This window comes from Polypterus senegalus, chromosome 4 (genome assembly GCF_016835505.1).
Source record: "Polypterus senegalus isolate Bchr_013 chromosome 4, ASM1683550v1, whole genome shotgun sequence".
Classification (NCBI taxonomy): Eukaryota; Metazoa; Chordata; class Cladistia; order Polypteriformes; family Polypteridae; genus Polypterus; species Polypterus senegalus.
Window position 1 is genome coordinate 205,615,773 of NC_053157.1, and position 16,188 is coordinate 205,631,960.

The 16,188-nt window shown below is 36.0% G+C and overlaps 1 protein-coding gene across 9 annotated transcripts in view; it reads right to left on the reverse strand.

Moving 5' to 3' along the window:
* LOC120527927 (transcription factor COE3-like) overlaps positions 1 to 16,188 on the reverse strand; it is a 411,253-nt gene that overhangs the window by 322,803 nt on the left and 72,262 nt on the right. For all 9 annotated transcript variants that reach the window (XM_039751885.1, XM_039751890.1, XM_039751886.1 and 6 more), the window contains one exon: positions 14,172 to 14,245. In XM_039751885.1, coding sequence (XP_039607819.1) covers positions 14,172 to 14,245 — 74 coding nt within the window. The remainder of the gene's footprint in view (positions 1 to 14,171; positions 14,246 to 16,188) is intronic.

Below are 16,188 nucleotides of genomic sequence, written 5' to 3' on the forward strand. Positions count from 1 at the left end.
CACTGCCATCTGATCAAGGTAGTCTTTAGCTGCCTGGGATGTTCCAACTATCGATGAAACCCATTGCATTGAACCTTCTAGGATTTAGTTTAAAAACAATAGGAAAGTATTTAAGCACATTTCTGTTTTATAGAGTATCTAGTCAGGGCTGTGTGGTCTTTTGGCTTTGGTTTATTTTCTTCAATCTCTTATTTTTCTGTCCTCCTTTGCCATCTGCCCATAGCATTACATTTATCAATATAATCATTAGAGAGTAAAAAATGAACTTAGCAATTTTTTCCATTATTAAGGACTCTATCTGTTACTTGTTTATCTGCATTATGTAAGTGTGTATTGATTTGTCCTTACTTATTATTTTTGGTATTTATTATTTATTGATACATTTATTTATAATACATTTTTATTTTTATTTGAATTTTTTTCTTTATCATCTTGTAAAACATTGTTATTACCAGTATATTGTACATATTATGATGGCTGGCTGGGGACCTTCCCTGACCAGGAGGTCTTCGTTAAGAAAGGACAGTGGGAGCAGATGTGCACGGAGCACCCCAATGGAGGCAGTGGCACCTTGGATTCCCACAGGGCTCCATGGGAGTTGGAGTTCAGTACAGCCCTGTTGGGTTCCGTGGGGGCTGCCAGGGGGAGCTGCAGAGCCTTACTTCAGGCTCCCACCAGACCTGGTAGTACATCCAGATAACAAAGGTGGGCCACCTGAAGTACTCGCAGGAGCAGCATAAAAGGGACTGCCCAACTTCCCTCGGGGAGCCAGAGTCAGGAGGAAGAGAGATGAAGCTTACCAGAGAAGGAGTGAAGGAAGAAGATGGAGAGAGAGAGAGAGATAGAGAGAGAGAAGAAAAGAAACTGTGCTATGGTTATTGGTGCGTTGTACTGCGCTGTGTGCTGGTAAACAAACAAAAGGATTTCCACAGTGGAAAATAAAATGTGTGTTGCTGGATTTGGGCCTGGTATCTGTCTGTGTGTCTCTCAGGTGCACCCCCTGGTGGCCACAATATACAGTACATCCTTCCATCCATTCATCTAGCAAACTGACCTAATCCAATTTTAGGGCTTCAGCACTTGAGTTCAACAGAGGAATCAGCTATGGTTGGTGTAAATACTGAGGTACGGAACTTTTGATGATTTTAGGTCAGGCAAAGTAAAATACAGTGGACAAATTAATGAGACTGTACAGATCACGGTTTTTATACCTTTAGCAATTTCTAAACTGTTAGAAGAAAGCCCATCATTTCTTCCCCATTTACTTCAGAAGTATAAAACTATTGCATCTCCTCTGAATATCTCTCATGATGTTGTAGATACAGTAGATATGATGACATTTATTGCATATTTCTGTCCTGTGAAATGGAGAAGTGATGCTATGCAACTTGTTAATTTCTATAGTTGTAACTAATTTATGGACTTTTCTATTTCCTTTCAGAAAGAGTGCCTATTATATTGATGTCTTGTTGGGGCCGTCCTATCTTTAACTGCTTGATGTCAGTATAACCCCTGGCACTTTAACCATAATGTCGACGATTGCCTAGGGTTGTTGAATTAAACTGTGTCAATGCTCTTAATTTATTCAGCTTATTGAATTTGGTGCAAAGCCACTCTATGGTTTGTTGTCCTGTTTCATATTGTTAAAACAATCTGGGAGAGAGTGATACGATTTAATTCTAAATAAATGCTCTGGTACACACGGAAACGCATGCCAAAGATATGTGATTTTGATTACTAAATAAGAAGTAAACGTTTAAATGAATCTGAAAACTATTAATGGCTAGGCAAATATAGTCAAGTAGTAATGTGTTCTGCATTTTTTGCTTATTTGGAGTAATCAGCTCATTAGGTTGGTGAAGTGGCACAACAGTTTGTTTTGACACTTTCCAGCACTCACACCACAGTTCACCTTTAGTGTTTACACATTAAGCTTGCAGCATGGGCCTCTGATTTTCATAAAAAGGCTTAAGATAAACTGTCAAGGCTGATTTGGTACTAAATATGGGATATCTGCATTGTGCACAACGTTCACAGTCCAAGCTTAATGTTCAAAGAATTGCTATACAGTAATACACCAAAATACAATAAATTAATCAATTATCACCTTAAATCTGTTGATAGAACACCAAAATAAGAAAGACAAAAATAGTTAAAAGTATCTGAAAAGATAAAACCTTAGTAAATATTTCAATAGGAATAATACATTTTAAGGAATGCCCTTGCTGGATAGATGGGTTTAAAAGGCAGAGAATAAATGTAGGAGTCACTGTTAGATGAAACTGTAACAGAAACCACTTTTGTGAATAGGCATCTTCAGATATTTCAGATTATATGATAGAGTTAAATAAGAATAGTCTACGTTTGGAGAATAAAAAGACAACTAGCTACAAAAATGCCTATTCAAGAAAATGCCATTAATATCATAACCTGCTTATTCAGGGCAGGGTATCGTGGAGGCTAGAGCCTGTTCTAGTACATCAGTACATTGCAGGTCAAATACATATACACGGGCCAATTTATCAATGCCATTCTAACTAACCTGTATGTCATTCAACTGTGAGAGAACATAGAAGACCAGTGGAACATGGAAACTCCATTCAAGGAACAACCAGAATGTGAACCCCAGTCCTCTTACTGCAAGACAGCAGCACCTCCAATACACCTCCCTTAGGAGCTGTTAGACCTCCAAAACTCAGTCTTTCCACCACAGGTAGTATTAAGTTAACATATTGACTGTCCCAGGTAGGTAAATCGGTAAATTTGACCTATTTATCACAATAGGTATTTTTTTTTCCTAATGATATTGTAAAATTAGGATGTTTTTTTCATATACTCTTTAAATGCAATTTGTTATTTTACCGAAACTCACAATAAAAATGTATTTTTGGTAACACTTTAGTTTAGGTACCTAAAAAATGCATCTATTACTCCTTTTACTCTTATATAACAAGACCTTAACAAAGGCTTCTTTGGGTCTTCTCAACACTTAAAAAACATTAGTAGATTGTTTTTTCATCTCTGTGTAGCATGGCAAATAGACCTGATGGTAAAATTATTTGTGAATATGATTCATAGGTCTTATAATAAATATGTAATATCAAGTGAAATGTGTCTCGGTTAAGCCACCTCAGACCACTCCAAAGTGAAGCTTTGTTAGGAGGTCACATTGCAGAGATGAATAAACACTTTACTGATGCTTTGTAAATGTTATGAAGTTTCAAAGAAGTGCTTGTTAAGATCTTGTTACATAAGATTAAAAGATTAGCAGTGTTACTGTATTTTCTATAAAATTCGAGTTAACTCATAGTTGGAACAGAAAATTCTCCCAGCTTGTAGTTCTTAGTCAAAGTATGTGAAATATGTTGTCTTTTAACAGTTTTAAAGGTTACATTAAGGGTTATAGATAATCAATCTTTTTTTTTTTCCAACATCGCCATTCTAGTGGATAGCGTACAAAACCTCCATTCTCTGCTACTTGTTCACCTAGGACTGTATGGCCAAAAGCAACTCCATTATCATTAAATATAGCATCACCATCATAGGCCCAGTCACTAAGAATGATTAGTCAGCCTACAAAAAAGAGGTCTACCAACTTACTCATCGGTGTCAAGAGATCAACCTCATCCTTAATGCCAACAACCCCAAGAAACTGGTCATATACTTCAGATACCAGAAGGCAGACCAAACTGCAATATACACGGGAGGGCATGATGTTGAAAACGTGAGTGGCTTTAATTTTTTTTTTTTAGAGTGACCATTACTGATGAACTGTAGTGGACACAATACATTTCAGGTCATGTGTAAAAAGTTCACCAGTAATTTGGATGTTTATATCTGTTCTCACTAACATGAAGAGGTGCATAGTAGAGACTGTCATTCCTGGCTGCATAACATCCTTGTACGAAACCTACTTGGTTCAAAAACATAGAACCCTGCAGACAGTTGGCTCATAATATTACTGGTGCACAGAGCTGTTCTGTTCAGACCATATACAACACTCACTGCCTTAGAAAGACAAGCAGTGTTATTAAAAATGCTAGCCACCCCTGTAGATATTTTTCTTATTCCTTTATTCTGACAAACAGTACAAGATCATTCACACTGACACCACTAGATTTAGGGACAGATTCTAGAGATAGAAGAGGAGACATGATTGAAATGTTTAAATGGTGAATGAAATCAGTACAGTGGATCAAGCCTTTTATTTTGAAAAAAGTCATCAAGAACACAGGGACACAGTTCGAAACTTGTTAAGGGTAAATTTTGCACAAACATAAGGAAGCCTTTCTTTACACAGAAAACCATAAGCTACCAAGTAATGTGGTAGACATTACGATTTTAGGGATTTTCACAACTTGACTTGATGTTATTTTGGAACAATTAAGTGGATGGGACTGGTGAGCTTTGTTGGGCTGAATGTCCTGTTCTTGTCTATATTGTCCTGTTATTCTGTCCACTGGTTGTATGATGAACAGCCAGTCATAATAACAACAATATTCATAATTGTGAATTTCCCCTTGGGATTAATAAAGTATCTATCTATCTATCTATCTATCTATCTATCTATCTATCTATCTATCTATCTATCTATCTATCTATCTATCTGTCTGTCTGTCGATAATTGAATATACGGTATATGTTTTTTTCTATGTATGTATGCTTTTGTGTGTGTTGTTGCATCCCTTTTTGTTGGTAATGTATTTGGCACATTCATCACTTTTTGGAGACTGAATACAATTTCACATCTCTACCGTATTACCTTAAATATGCTTACAAAATCCCTACACTTGATTCACTAAAACCACTCATTGTTGAACGCTTGTTGTAACATTTCTGAGCATAATCATCTCTCTAAAACACTTGTTAGATCTGTGTTATTTTTCTAGCATGTGTCTAATATTATCAATATTAGCAATTGTTAATATTTTTATCATTATTTGTGGTAATATCATCTCAATACCATTTTATGTACAGTACTCAAATTTTATGGGCACCATCATTTTGTAACATGAGCCAGTGGTGGGCCGTCAGGACCTGCAAGGCCTTCTCTGCTGGCCTAAAAAAATATCTGAATCACAAACTGATGTTAATTATATTTTGTCCATCAATACTTAAATAATTCCAAATAGTCTGTCAGCTTCCTTTCATAGCTTTTCCGATGGTTGTGCTGCTTCCAGACATGTATTGTTGCATTAAAACATTTAACCAATCACATTTCAGCCATCATTTGTTGCCAGGCAGGGTCAAAGTCAAAGAAGTCTGCCCGGAGGCCTTCAGAATCCATTCTGCAGGCCCTCTAACACAAAATAAATGTCGATTAAACTGTTGCTTCAACCAATCAGATTTTGAGTTGGTGTCACTAGGGCCCTCTAGCAGGCGTACGGCATTGTCACCATATTCAGACCCATTGATTGGATAGGATGGTGTAATAGCTATTTTCAAAACGCACCACAGGCGCTCCGAACGCACGAAGAGGTCAAGCGCAAGATCCTCGTGCGCACTACCGCCAACTTAATGGCAGGATTCTGGACAATATTATTTGTCAGACACAGAACAGATTTCAAGACCACGAAAAACTGAAGTTTGTCATGCTCCTCAACCCCCAGAGGTTTCAGGAATACAAGAAAAATTTCCCATATGCAGCCTTCTCCAGTTTAACACAGAGCCATGGAGCACTTTTTGATTGTCTCGGCTAAAAACAGAACTGACTGTAATGTATGCCATGAATGATTTTGCAGGAAAATCTCCCACTGATCTCTTTGCCTTCCTTCATCAGAAAAATCTGAATGAGAGCATGGGGCAGTTGTACACATTGGTATGTTTGGCGGTGACCATTCCCGTGTCCACTGCTTCTGTCGAGCGGACATTTTCAGCCCTAAAGCGAATTAAAACTTATGCAAGAAATACGACAGGGCAGGTTCATCTTTCAGCATTAGCTTCGATGGCGATAGAAAGGGACTTTGTGATGGAACTGAAGCGCACGGATAATCTGTACGACAGAGTAATTGAACTGTTTTTGTGGTAAGAGAGGAGGATGGATTTTGTTTACAAATGATCCGAATTTTTGGTGAGTAAAATGTTGTGATTTTTCTAAATAATATTGCAAGTTTATGAGTTATTATTGATGTTTTTTATGTGTGTCGCGGCTGTAGCTGCAGTAGAAAGGAACTTGTTCACTCCTGGTTTGTCTATTCAATAAAGGCATTATTTGTGGCTACAGGAGTTATCTATCTGCGATGCAATGGCTCTTTATACTGTATTTATGCATATTAAGATGGCTTTTGTAACCATAAATTAGTTTTTGTGGGGCGGGTTGATTCAGACAGAGCACTACTGAAGGCCTAGGTGTGAAATGCACGGTCCGCCACTGCATGAGACACTATAGTTTGCTAAGCAGGTGATACACACACTATGTGACAAATGATGGACAGGGACTGTTAACAGTGTCCAGATTTTAGGAAATTCAAGAAGATACTCTGTGAGAGACTAGGTCTCAAAAAACTAACAATTTAGGATGTGATTCTGGTTTTGATTAAGTTCAGTTCTTGACTTTGAATTTAATGTAATTCCTTATACTTTGGTGAGCAATCCAAAAACTAGTGTACCTTTTCTAATGACCTTGACTATTCTCCTAAAAACTTAAAAAAAAGACCGCTATGTGATCTGTGTCAATCCATTATACAAACTGTTTTTGATGATGACAACACTAGCACAGATTCACCAGATGTTCAGAGTATTTTCTGTGCATGTCTATTGCAAGGCTCACACATACACAACACCCATACTCAGACTGGGGTTTAATAATTAATTAATGTAACCAGCATGACATTGTTAGGTAAGGTAAGGGAATAAAGTAGTAACGAGAGGAAACCCCACATAAATAAGAAGAAAAATGACAAAATTCTACATGGACGATAATCATCATGGCTTTTCAACTCAGGATGCTGGATCCATCAGGACAATCTCTATGGATCTCTGTACTTTCCACATTCCACATAGTAATGTTCCAAAATTTTAACCATAATTGTTAAATTTTGGTTTACCTAAATTATTTATTTTCTGGAGCAAGAAACACAAGTAAGAAAAATAAATTGTGGCTGAACTGAATTAAACAAGTTCCATAAAAGATATTGTAGATGATATGGTGATAAAACTCTTCAGAATGTTTTGCAGAGTTTACATTTCAACATTATATGGGCACAAAACCCTTCAACAGTAGGGGATAATTTGCATAAAACACAAAGGGAAGATGACAGTCATTTTATTTCTTTGAAATTTAAGGCTTAAGTGATATAACAATTTTGTCAATTTGTATGTACAGTATGTGAAGAATTATAAACTGCACTTCAACAATTGCAATATGAATCATCACAAGTGTCGTAAACCTATTCAATCCAATTTATTTTTCTTGGCACCCATGCTCTGTAAATATGTTGCATCATTCAAAGCCCCTAATGAAGCCGAGGCTCCAGGCAAAAAGCCCTGGCAGAAAACCAACTACCAGCCTACTACTACCATACCAACAGACATACAAATATGCTAATACATAAGTAAACATACACATATAAACAAACAGAGAAAATCTTTTTCTCTGCCATGTTATTTCTTTTGGCTGAAATAATTAAAAAACAAAACTTGGCTCTCTCAACCAATGTTAATGATATGCAGCAATCTGGTTATTTTTTTTTTCTTTAACAGCAGGGCACAGTCACCCTGTCACATTCCTCTTTTATTCCAGATTGGAGGGATGCCTTTTGTTACTAGAAAAGCTGCTGCTTGTAATATGGAAAGTTGGATTTTTAGGACTTGTCATCCAGATGCATGCTAGATGTTAAATATACTCAACTTGAAAGAGACAAGTTAAACGTATAAAGTCCTGTTGATCAGAACACAAGGCTGTGTCTTCTTTTTGACCAAACCAATAGGTTAAACTTGTGATGATTCATAAAATTATTCTGCATATAATCAATGATTTTCTGGTTTGACTCTCCCTGTAGAAATGTTTATTGCTCAGCTATATTTCAGCAAGCTTATATCTAATTGGCGAATCGCAGTGCAATGAAACTGGTTACATCTGCTTCTAAAAAAGACCATAAAAAAAGCTGCTAATGGACACCACTGAAAAAGTCAGAAGCAGCAGCTCCATTACCAATTATTACACTTTATATAAATGCAAAGAATTATTATTATTATTATTATTGTTATTAAACAATATTGGGCTTTTTTCCTTTATTACAATTTGACACATTTAAAAATCTCTGGAGAGCCTATATCAAACAAGTGTTGATATTTACACAACTATATATTCAATCCTGTTAAGTCGGGTGGATTACACTTGACAGTTTCCGCATACTACCTGGAAGTTGGGTGCAGCTATTCCAACTTAACTTACATTGTTCAGTCATTGTTCCATTTTACACACTAGCTTATTGCAGTGGAAGATTAGGTAGGGTTTAATCTTATCCTGGCATAATCTGGAACTAATCATGGTGAAGAACCTATTCCACCACAGGACATGCTCATTCACAATGGAGAAACTTAGGTACTACCTTGGATATCTTTAGGACATATGGACTCACTCTGGTGTTTGACCCAAGTACTTCAAATCTGGATAAATGCACCACCTTGAGGTGCCCCTTTCAACTTGCTTGTCTTATTCCTAATAGTAGAAGTGCAGAAAAGTCTCTGAAAGCAGTGAAACGACCTAAACGGAATTGCAGGTCTGATATTGTGGTCAGCAATACAGGAGCACCTCAGGGGACTGTACTTTCTCCGGTCCTGTTCAGCCTATATACATCAGACTTCCAATACAACTCGGAGTCCTGCCACGTGCAAAAATTTGCTGACAACACTGCTATCGTGGGCTGCATCAGGAGTGGGCAGAAGGAAGAGTACAGGAACCTAATCAAAGACTTTGTTAAATGGTGTGACTCAAACCACCTACAACTGAACACCAGCAAAACTGAGGAGCTGGTGGTGGATTTTAGGAGACCCAGGCCCCTCCTGGACCTCATGATTATCAGAGGTGACTGTGTGCAGAGAATACAGACCTATAAATACCTGGGAGTGCAGCTGGATGATAAATTGGACTGGACTGCCAATACTGATGCTCTGTGCAAGAGAGGACAGAGCCGACTATACTTCCTTAGAAGGTTGGCGTCTATCAACATCTGCAATAAGATGCTACAGATGTTCTATCAGACGGTTGTGGCGAGTGCCCTCTCTTCTACGTGGTGGTGTGCTGGTGAGGCAGCATAAAGAAGAGGAACGCCTCACACCTGGACAAACTGGTGAGGAAGGTAGGCTCTATTGTAGGCATGGAGCTGGACAGTTTGACATCTGTGGCAGAGCGACGGGCACTGAGCAGGCTCCTATCGATCATGGAGAATCCACTGCATCCACTGAACAGCATCATCTCCAGACAGAGGAGCAGCTTCAGCAACAGACTGCTATCACTGTCCTGCTCCACTGACAGACTGAGGAGATCTTTCTTCCCCCACACTATGCAACACTTCAATTCCACACTGGGGGGGATGAAATGTTAACACTACACAAGATTAGAGACTGTTATACCTGCCTTTGCACTCTCCACCTTACATTTTTTAACTTGCACTTCATTTTTATTTAATTAATATTGTTTTTATTAGTAAGCTACTGCTGGAGTATGTGAATTACCCCTTGGAGATTAATAAAGTATCTATCTATCTATCTATCTATCTATCTATCTATCTATCTATCTATCTATCTATCTATCTATCTATCTATCTATCTATCTATCTATCTTAAATCTCTTATCCACATGAAATTAAAAGAGTCTTGCTGAGAGCACCTCTGGTCTACTGAGTCCAGCAGTAAGTTGCACTGAAACATCAAGCTGAAGACCATGTTATTTATTTTTATTTTGTGTAATCATTCAGTGACACAATTCCCATTTTGCTCTGTTGGAGATCAATGACTAGACCAGGTCATTTTAAAAGTTTAAAATAAATTTAATTGAATCTGGTAAATACATAATTAAATCCAGTTTACAGTTTGTGCTTTAGATCATTTGATATAAGTGACAAAGTAACTGCTGGAAAGGTTCATCCCCTTTTTTACATTATTTTGGTCTTAAGAAACAAACCAATGGGCTTTGAGTTTCAAGAATTAGTGAAGTTCTTCTAATTCCCATCCTTTTTAGACTAAGGTGGCATGCTGAAGCTGTGAGTAAGAGCTCAAATCCAGGCTAGATCACTCTCTGTCTGGAACGTCTTCATGTGGGAAGTCTGAAATTTGAAAGTACCTCTTGTATGAAGGACAGAGGATTCATAGTGGACTTGTCACTATCAACCTCCAGACAGTGTTTAGAAGCCATTAACAAAGCTAACAGAATGTTAGGTTATATGGCATAATGTGTAGAGTACCGGTCCAAGGAGGCTATGCTTAAGTTTTTTTTTATGCACTGGTTAAACCTCACCTGGAGTACTATGTACAATTTTAGTTTTAGGTAACAAAAAAAATATAGAAGCACTAGAAGTACAGAGAAGAACAAATAGGCTAATTGCAGAGGATGAGTTATAAGGGAAAATTAAAAGAACTGAGCCTTTTAAGTTTAAGCAAACAGAGATTAAGAGGAAACATGATTGAAGAGTTTAAAATTATAAAAGGAATTAGTGCAGTGAATACAGTGGATATTCTTTGAAAAATAACTTCAATAATAACATGTGGGGGCAGTTGGAACCTTGTTAAGGGTAAATTTTGCACAAGCATTAAGAAATTTTTCTACACTCAGAAAACTTTAGACATATGGAATAAGTTACCAAGTAGTGTTATGGACAGTAGGACTTTAGAGACATTCAACTTGACTTGATGTTATTTTGAAGGAGTTAGATGGATAGGACTGGTGAGCTTTGTTGAATGGCTCGTTCTTATGAAAAGTTTATCTAATGTTCCAATGTGACTATATTTGTTTTGTCCTAAAACTCCAGTCTTCCTGCTTTGCCCAGATATCTGAAATAAATGTTGATTGTCAATGTTGTATCGCCATAGTTATGGCAATGAGGACATTCTAAAATGAAATGGTGCCCTGCCCAGGGTTTGTTCCTGACCTGCCAGGCCAGACTCCTACCTACTATGCAGAATAAGAAAATAAACACATAAATGCATGGATGAGTAACTTTCAAGGATGGTTAAGCTTTTGGCAAGTATGAAATATCTGCATAAATGATTTCACTTATCTATGCTGGGCCGTTAAATTTCAATTAAATATTTTGTCTTAGAGAAGAAGAATATGCAGAAAAAAATCACATCATGATTAAGAAAAATACTAACCTAAAAAAGTTTTTTTCAGATTAAATTGGGTAGAACTACTACTTCAGAAAGCTTGGAGCCCAAGTTCACTGTCATGTTGGGGTTCTCTCCTTGTGAAGCTTACTTGAATTTTCTGTTTTTGCAGGGGTTTTCTCCAGCAACTCTTGTTTCTATCTACTATCTAAAGTAGAGGCATAGAAAGTTAAATATTCCATTCTGGGTTCCAGTATTCAAATCTAGAAATCATTATTTGAGTACTGCTTCTTAGAATGTCAGTGAGCAAATATGCTATCAAAAAATGAAGAGTCAGGTCTGGCAGGACACCATTGTTTTGTTCAAAATCTGTAATGTCAAACTTCCATAAAACAGTTCAGCTAGTTCAATGTTGAATGACATGAAACTGAAGCATCCTGTAAATTATCTTGACCCAGTGCTCACTACCCCAATTCAGAAATCCAAGCTAATAAATATCAGAACCAATCACAGAAATGTCACCAAGAGACTTGCTGTGCCTCCGCGTTGGGGAAGGTAACAGCTTTAGAGGACTAATGAGCTTTGTTAAGATGAAGAAGTATGAAGTTTCCTTCTGGAAAAACACGAGTATGAGGGAGAAGAAATATCTACGGCTTTAAAAACAAAACTCCAAATGATAATATACAGGCACCCATTATTATAGCACCCAAACAGAATTTCACTAGTCCAAATCAAATGTAAAAAAAAAAACTTATTAGAATGTAAAAAGCATACAAAACCTGTTTATTTTACATTGCCAGACCTTAAATTTCAGGGCAAAAATACTAGAAGCACACATTTTATTATTTCATGTACAGTCTAATTTAAAGTCTAAATTAATATACTGCAGCAGGAAACATATTGCTACTGTTTAAAGACAAAAACTGAAATAAAAAGCTATAGTTATTGATAGTTTTGTTAAAGTTTGAGTTATTGTAAGCAAGTCATAGAACTGCAATCTAAACTGTGAATAATAGAGAGGAGTACTTTGGTTAAATTTGTATTACAATACCCAAAGGTCATATATAAAGGTAAAACAATGTTTCTGTAGGGTGTTTATATTTGTCGGGGTTGGGTGAGATTAAGATTGTCAAATGTCTCATTTTGTTTTTCTTTTCAGTTAACAAAACATACATTTGTTAATGCTTTTAGGTACAGAAGAATCAACATTAATCAGAATGCACATCTCTATTTCAAAACTGCATGGTCATGTCGATTTCTCGCTTTTAATTTCATAATTTGAGGAGCAAATGTGTATTAGATGATGTCTTAAACAATAAAGAAACTAGGTTGTAAATATTAATATCTAAATGCAAAATGTTTATTTAGGGCAAATGTTTTATTAAACTGTGCCTTAGATGATCAATTCATTTTAACTATCTCTGATCAATAACAAGATTCTATGACCCCTAGATATGAACATGATTGAAACTACAGGCAAAATTCAAGCGTTGAGACAAACCAAACTTCTCTTTAGCTCCGACACGTTAGTCTTCTTAAAACAAAGCAATGCAGAAGCCGACTAATCTTTACTTGTTTTATAGAGAGCATTAACCAACCACAGTCCAAGGTAAGTAGACAAAGTTCCTAAAAGGTCTGCTGGAAAATATGACTTTAAATTGTGATGGCTCAAGTACACACACATCCAAAATGAAACCTCAGTACAAGACCTGACTTCGAATCTTTTAAAATCATTCATATAATGCAGGCCTCTGGCCAATAGTGATGGGCATTTCGATTCACTTCACTGATTTAGTTATTTCGATTCTTTCCAACTGCGTTTAAGAGAATAGTTACTTTTGATTCAATTGATTTGTTTGATTCATTTAAATGGATCCCCTCCAATCACATCACAAATATATAATTCAGTGATTCGTACATTATTTTGATATATTTATGTATATCAAATTATTAACATAATTAATAATTATGTATAAAATATGTATGTAATATATAAATATTTATTAATTATTTATATTTTTAATGTGAATTCATATGTCATTGTCCTTTTTCTCTACATAATGCATGATAACACATTTAAGATGCATAATTAAAATAAGAATCGCAAATGAATGATTCGTTTGCAAATCAAATGAATAACAATCATGAGACTGGTTCTCGGGTAGTGAATTATGCAAGAATCAAATGATTTGAGACTCATGACTCAGGTGGTTATGTGCTTTAAACACCTACCAGTGTCAGTGAAATGATATACACAAACGACATCATGCAGTACATGAAAAAAATCATTCAAAAAGAACAAATCATTCACGAATCGTTCATCACTACTCTGATCTCTATTGTGATCAGATCAGATTAGGTCAATGAATGTATTAAAATGTGAAGGACCAAATTAAATTAAATGAATTCATGATGATTGCAAATGCGTTGTGTGCTTTATTTAGTATTTTACTTGTAGAAAAATCATCAAATCACATCCAAGTGGTGTAGATATAGCAATAAAGTAAAAAAAAAAATCAACATGAAAAATTTACTTGCACATCCATCCAGGCTCAAGGTACTGGGAAATATTATTTATTACTTACAATGAATTGTCAATATATTGTGAAATTACAATAAATATGATTTAATAATTAAACAATAAATTACCCCATAAATAATATAGTATATTGCAAAATTAATTAAAAAATAATTCTATTTTTAATAAATAATACAATGCAAATTTGAAAATACAAATTCTAAATTAAAATCTTTTATCTGTCATCATCAAGTCCCAAGCCATTGTTCTTATTTCTATGTTCCTATTAAATAAAAGTTACTCTTTACTTCAATAATGTTGAACCTAGTGATGGCTCTTGTTAACAACATTTTTCAGACGTTTTAGGAAAATATTCAATTTGTCTTACCTGCACATAATTTCATGTGTTAGTAAAACACGGCACATCTCTGGGTTTTTGTCCTGGCCCTCATATATAATGGGCTGAAAAGGTAAAGGAATTTGTAGAGTTAGTATGCAAACAGATCATCTAGACACCAAAGCATGATGTTCTGCATTATATGCAACAACTATTAAACACCAGAAGTTATTGAAAAAATCCTGAGTGGTCTCCCCTAGACTTTCTTGTATCCATATGGGGATGGATATTTAAAGAGTAAACTGCAAGACAATGATTTTATTTTTATTTTATGCACATTAAAGAATCATCAACAACAAATCAAATCAAATTAATAATATATTGAGCAATTACTATAAAAGTAAAGTTTAATAACTTGGATTCTGCAGCTGCATGATTAAAAAAAGTACCACTTCCGCTTATCAGAAATAGCTCAGAAGTTGATAGAAATTTATGTTTTGTACCTTATACTTGTATGCAAAATTTGGCTGACCTAAGTGAAAGCATACTCAAGTTATAATGGTATTTTTGGACTCAGGGAGGTCTAAAACATCGAAATCTCAAAGTTGATTTTTTGGACGATTACAGTTCTTTCCGTACGAGAAAGTAAATCAGACTCAGGGAGGTCTAAAATGTTGAGATTCATCGAAATCTCAAGGTCGAATTTTTGGACGATTGCGATACTATAATAAAAGTAAAAAGGGGAAGCGAAAATGCAAAATGAGGAAATTATGAAAATGTTATTATAAAAAAGAGAAACCTAATTGGATTCATTAGAATGACAAAGTGGATGAAGTAAGGGAAGAGTTTTCTAAAGAATATGATGGAAAAAAACATCTAATAAACTTGATTATGGACAGTAATAAGACAGTAAACAATAAGCTGCCAGACAGGAAAGGTACATATTTTGCACTGTTTTGGGTGGTCTAACAAAGAAAACTCAAGGAAATAATCCATCTTATTTATGCATCAGTAGATCAATGAATGAATTAAGTAGTATTTATTTAAAATAAAAAGCTTTTAAATAGCCTATCGTCACACAACCCACTTTGCAATAGCAGTGTTGACTTCCATTGAATCTTATATTAAAGGTCAAAGGTAGCACCCTCTCAGTGGCTTCCCTATCCAAACAAAATACAGCAATAAATTATGATATATTGACTTCATCTTTAATTCTTTCCTTACAAATATCATAGACACATTCTTATAAATGAGATGCTCACACCCATCCATCCATTTTCCAAACCTGCTTATTCTGAGCAGGGTCACGAGAAAGCTGCAGCTTAACCCAGCAAGCATATAGTACAAGGCAGGAATATTCCCTGGACTGGGCACTAGTCCATTGCAGAGAGGACAATACCAAACCTCTTAACATGCCTGTCTTTGGACTGCAGAAGGAAACTTGAGAAAACCCGTGCAAACATGAGGAGAACATGCAAATTCCATGCAGGGAGAACCTCGGACGTCTCCTTGTGATGCCCTCTGTTCACCTTATGAATGCCTAATTGTTAAAAATTAATAACACCTATCAATGGCACAGCTAATTTATGAAAAATGGTAATCAAGCAACAAAATCACTTGTTCAGATATGTAAAACAATGAAATTCCTGAGGCATGTTTTTAATAGCAACTGAAAAGTTGTTTCTCACTTAACAACCAATATTGAGGAGTGACTGCTAAATGTCATTTGTCTTAGAGAAGAAAAACGAGCATAGGAATCGAGAAAGCTGTTAATGAGGTTTGACTGTGTGGAAATGTGTAGACGACCTCTGAACATTTTCAGGTTGAGTACTCTGATGTCTGATACACTTGCCTGCTCACGGCTCACTTGGAAGTCCTTGTTGTGAGATCTGAAAGACATGAAGAGCCACCTCTCCTCACTGACAGCCGCTTGAGTCAGCTAATGGTTGTTTTGCATTTATTTATTTCCAGCGTCCTGCTGCACTTACATTGAAGCTATTGATTAAGCCATCACTCAGAAACTTTGTTAAACCACAGGTGGGCCCTTCGAGAGCTGCCAGTATGACAC